Source organism: Engraulis encrasicolus, chromosome 1 (assembly GCF_034702125.1).
Source record: "Engraulis encrasicolus isolate BLACKSEA-1 chromosome 1, IST_EnEncr_1.0, whole genome shotgun sequence".
Taxonomy (NCBI): domain Eukaryota; kingdom Metazoa; phylum Chordata; class Actinopteri; order Clupeiformes; family Engraulidae; genus Engraulis; species Engraulis encrasicolus.
The window spans coordinates 38,326,892-38,331,891 of NC_085857.1; the positions used below are offsets into that span (position 1 = coordinate 38,326,892).

A 5,000-nucleotide genomic window follows, 5' to 3' on the forward strand; every position below is an offset into this window, starting at 1 on the left:
AACATGAATGAAAGTGCTCTGAGGGGTCCCTTAATGGAACAGCAGGGACAGCAAAAGGGACACTTCGGAGTCAGGGTCAAGCCCTTCATGTGAACATAAGAGCAGCAGCCAAGGTCGGCTGCTATTACCACTCCATAAACACATAAAAAGTGCCAGAGTATGATGTGTATTAGATGACGCCCTTCACATTTCCCATGGCTTTTACATGCCTCCTCTCATATATTCCCAGCCAGTCGCTTGGAAAATATAACTACAGTGTGCTATTGCAGTATATTAGCCCTTCCATGAGAGGATATGACTGTGACATTAAAGCAACAATAGTCATTTGTACGTCATTATTTGAGTATATTTCTGAGGAACCTGGCTTAGTAGTAGACCAGGTTTAATTACCCTTGAGGTAGTGGTAAATCTAATAGGAGAGTCTGGAGTCCTCATTTCCTTAGCTAAATGACACCTGTGGACCATCTACCTAGGCTTACCACGTCCTGTAGGCTAGGTTTATCACTTAACCCATTGGGTCCTGGAGCGACATATACGCTGCATTCAAGTTCTTGAGATTTAAGGTGTTTCGTTAAAGTTGTGGGTATGTTAGAGCTGAGTGAACACTATACTAGTGTAAAATGAAGGTTCTACATTTTAAATGCAACTTATTTCATGTTTGTATGTGCTTCAGAGGCTGTAGGGATGGTACAAACCGCACCGAAAACCGAAACCGTACAATTCACATACCATACCGAACCGTGAAATGCAGTCCGTGGCAAACCGCAATTCATGTACTGCCCAGAAAAATATGTAAATTAGAGATTCTAGGACTATCTTATCCAGTCTCTCTGATTAACACATTAGCATATAGCATATACACAATTAAAATCACACCATTTTCACATTATAAGCCTATAAAAAACATATGTAGGATGTAGGAAAGAGGGCATTTGGAACACTCAGACAGCGCACATCAGTTGACGACAGCTGATTCAACTTACGTATCATCACTTAATAATTGCAGTTATATAAATATGGTTTAATATTCCCAGTGCACCATTTATCATGAACTGAAAAAAAGAACCGTAGAGAACCGAAAACCGTGACCTTGATACCGTGATATGAACTGAACCGTGAATTTTGTGAACCGTTCCACCCCTAGGAGGCTGAGATATTTAGGATTTGATAGGCAGAGGGCACCCTTACCCAAAAAGGGCTTAGGACAAAATGGGTTAACCATGTTCTTGGATTAGTACCCTGGTAGTCTGAGACATCTGTTAGCTACATTTCTTACAAGTTTTCAAGTTAGCTAGCGTAAAATGCTTTCTTTTACTTTCTTTCTCTGAAATTGTTCCTTCCTATGTGTCAATGTTAACCAGCACCCGATCGATGTCTCTTTCATTCCTTTGTTGAACATCCAAGCAATTCTCAGAAGTTGTCTTTGCCATGCTAGAGACCGTCATCTCTCGTAACTCAAACCAATATGTTTGCACTCACGTACTGTTTTGTATACATCCAGAAAGAGCGACTCCGCAAGTTTCCCACGCCCACACCCAGTCAGCTAGCTTACCTGCACACATCACACACTACTGTACATGTGCAGGAACTTCATTTTGCATTGTGCGCCTTTTTTTAACAGAAAATCTATTCTGAAAGCCAGAGATTCTCAGAAGATGTCTTTACAATGCTAGAGACCTTCATCTCTTGCGACTTATACCCATGTGTTTATAAATCTCTCCACTTATTGTATACTGGCAGAAAGAGAGACTCCATAAGTTTCCCACGCCCACACCCAGTCACCTAGCTTCTCTACACACATCACAGGCTGTGAATGAACTACAGTTTGCTTCTTTTTACAGAGAAACCTATTCTGAAAGCTGCGTGGTCTGTGGTTGACCATGCGCCATCTGCCTGCGAGAAATCAAACAGGCGGAATTCTGGAGGTTAACCTCCAATCAAGGACAGAGAAAAGAGCCGGCAAAGCCGACCAGCGCCGCTCTCTGCCTCAAAAAAAACCGACATTCCCTCTTGTGACGCAGGCCCAACTCTTTGTCAGCAATAGCGGCACAGCTTGATTAGACGACAATAGCACAGGCACTGCTTCAGTGTGGTCTGACCACCAACCAAATGGGTACCGGTATATCTTTAAAACGTCCCGTACCCTCTGCTCATTACCCTACACAGCACATACACAGATCTGTTGTATTCACACAGCTTTGCAGCTAAGTTTGCATCGTCGCTGGTGTACAAAGAAAAGGGAAGAAGGAAGACAAAGGCGCCATACACTGGCCTCCACGAATGTCACATTTTCGGATACAACATCATTTGCCACCATTCACCATTTGTACAGCTAATACCAATGATTTTCATTATGGTAACCAAGATAAAGCAAACACAGTGCGATCGGGGGGCAACCGGCATTCCGACATTATGCCATTCTGACAATATTTGATTCCGAGCCATTCCGAGTCATTTAAACATTGTTGCAAGTACTTAGAGGCGTGTGAACAACATTCTAACTCAATTGACATTTGCAACAATGTTGCTACACGAGCGGAAGTGGAGAGAGTGACAGCGCAATTACAGGATTAGTGTATAATTTAATGTCTAATTTTGTCACGGTCCAAATGCCCTTACAGGTAGGGTCTGAAAACAGTTCCTGCAAGTTGGATAAATGGTTCCTGCAATAAAAAGTCAATGTCGGAATGGCGGTATGTCGGAATGGCGGTATGTAACCATGCAATCAACTCCAGTCTCTGAAATGGGTGTGCCGTTCCCATTGAACTTCATTCATTCTTCTAACGCCTTAGAATACAGTATGTACAGCTAATGTGATGAATAGATTTCAAAGAACTACACAGTAAATAGTATGTTGAAATTGTAATCCGCATGTTGTTAGCAGCTAAACTTAGCTGCAGTGTAATGTGTAAACTTGAGATAGCGTAGAAAATGGCACTTACTATGTCCGTCCTGAGGCGACTTGCGTCCGGTGTGGTGACTGGGCGAGACGGAGCGCGTGTGGTGCGGAGGATGGTGGAGCTGCTGCTGCTGCTGGTGGTGGTGATTGGGATGGTGATGGTGGTTCTCCTGGCCCTTGCTGTGGCCGCTGCTGCTGCTGTGGTGGTTGTCGTGTGCTTTATAGACACTGATCTCCGGCCGTCGCGGCGACCCCGTTCCGGCCGTGTCTCCAGGGCTCGGCGGCTCGCCCCTCCTGAACGTGGTCTCGGGCAGCTTGTGGCTGGCGGCGTGGGCGTGGGCGTGGGCGTTGACGGCGCGTTGGCCAGCAGCAGCGGCGATGGACGATGGCGGTGGCGGCGGCGGGGTCTCCAGAGGCTTGCTGAAGGTGACCGTGTGCTTCTGCGACAGCTCGGGCGTCTTGCTGTGACCCAGCACCTCGGGGCGCTTCAGAGCGAAACGAGACGCGCCCTGACTCGGGGAGCTATCCAGCGACTTCCCGCCGCCGTTGTTTTGATGGTGGTGGTGGTTGGAGGAGATGTCGATGGAGAGCTCGGTGCGGCGGGAGACGGGTTCCGGGGTGCGGGCCTTGGGTCGGGAGGTGCCGTCGGAGGTCTTGGGGCTGCTGTGGTTGGAGCGGGAGCCCAGGTCGTAGTAGCTCTGGCTGGATTGGCTGGGGGTCAGGCCGGGCCGCGAGGAGGAGGAGGGGTGGTGGTGATAGTTGGTGGAGTTTGCAGCGGTGGTGCGGCGAGATGGAGAGGCGGCATCCACGTCCTCCACCTCGAACGACCTCTTCAACGCTGCGGAGAGGAGGAGCGGACAGAGAGGATTTCTTTGTTATAAAGCAATCAGGAAATGAAAATATACCGTGGATTTTCCACACAGACAATTTCTGTTACAAATGATCTGGAAACAGAAACATGGCCTGATGAACAAGGTTGGGCACATTGCATATAACAGCGTAAGTATGATTTATAGATGTAGATTAAGTTACATCTCGTGCATAGGTTTTGTGTATAAAATGAGTACTAAAAGTATTTTCCGCACAGATAAGGAAAACGTAAACACAATATAGCCTGTGGACCATAGTCAAATACGTTGAGCAGTCATATTTCAAGTGCAAGAGATTTAGATCCAGTTACTGTGTATTCCAGAAAATGAACTGTATGTTCCTAAAAAAAATCACCACATTGATCATTTTTGGTATGATCAGAAAACAAAAATATAGACTGTGGACCATAGGCAAAAAACTTGAGCACTTCCCAAGTGAAAGAGATTTAGATGAAGATGTTTTCCATTGAATAAATAGTACACTAACATAAAAATCATTTCCCAAACGTTTGCGTTAAAAAAAAGATGAATCACTGTTGTAACACTTTTGCATTTCACTATAAAAGATGAAGTACTTGTAAAATACAGTAGGGGTAGAAAGACAGCTTTTCAATGGGGAAACAAAATGGGAGTAGAAAGGGACATAAAATTCATGAGAGTGGGACGCAAGTCAAAGAGAACTTTGTCATCACGTCTGCACCTCAGATTTTAATATCATCACATAAACTACACAGTAAACGTTGCAGTGTTGATTCAACACTGTAGGGAGTGGGACCAACACTACGATGGATGAATCTGACTCACAAGAGTTGAGTTAACACTTTGAAAGGTGCCGCGTAGAGCCAGGACTACAATGGAGCACATAGTGCAACACCATTACTCGTAGTGACTCTCTCTATTAAAAAAGGCCTAGAGAAATAAAGTAGAAAATTGTACAGTTCTGACTGAACAAGAGTGGGACCAACGCTATGATGGATAAATCTGACTCACAAGAGTTGAATCAGTTAACACTTTGAAATGTACACTGTGAATCAGTTAACACTTTGAAATGTACACTGTGAGCCCAGAGACAAAACTGCAATGGAGCGCATACACCATTACTCCGAGTGACTCTCTCTATTAAAAAAGACAGGGGAAATAAAGTAGAAAATTGTACAGTTCTGACTGAAACGAGACTGCTCAATCTAAAACGGGAAATGAAATGGAAAAAAGATGGAGGGCACATAAAGAAA

General features: G+C 44.9%; 1 protein-coding gene across 2 annotated transcripts in view; it reads right to left on the bottom strand.

The window, feature by feature from the left end:
• septin9b (septin 9b) overlaps positions 1–5,000 on the bottom strand; it is a 135,956-nt gene that overhangs the window by 87,074 nt on the left and 43,882 nt on the right. For both annotated transcript variants that reach the window (XM_063201723.1, XM_063201715.1), the window contains exon 2: positions 2,943–3,737. In XM_063201723.1, the coding sequence (XP_063057793.1) occupies positions 2,943–3,737 (795 nt within the window). The remainder of the gene's footprint in view (positions 1–2,942; positions 3,738–5,000) is intronic.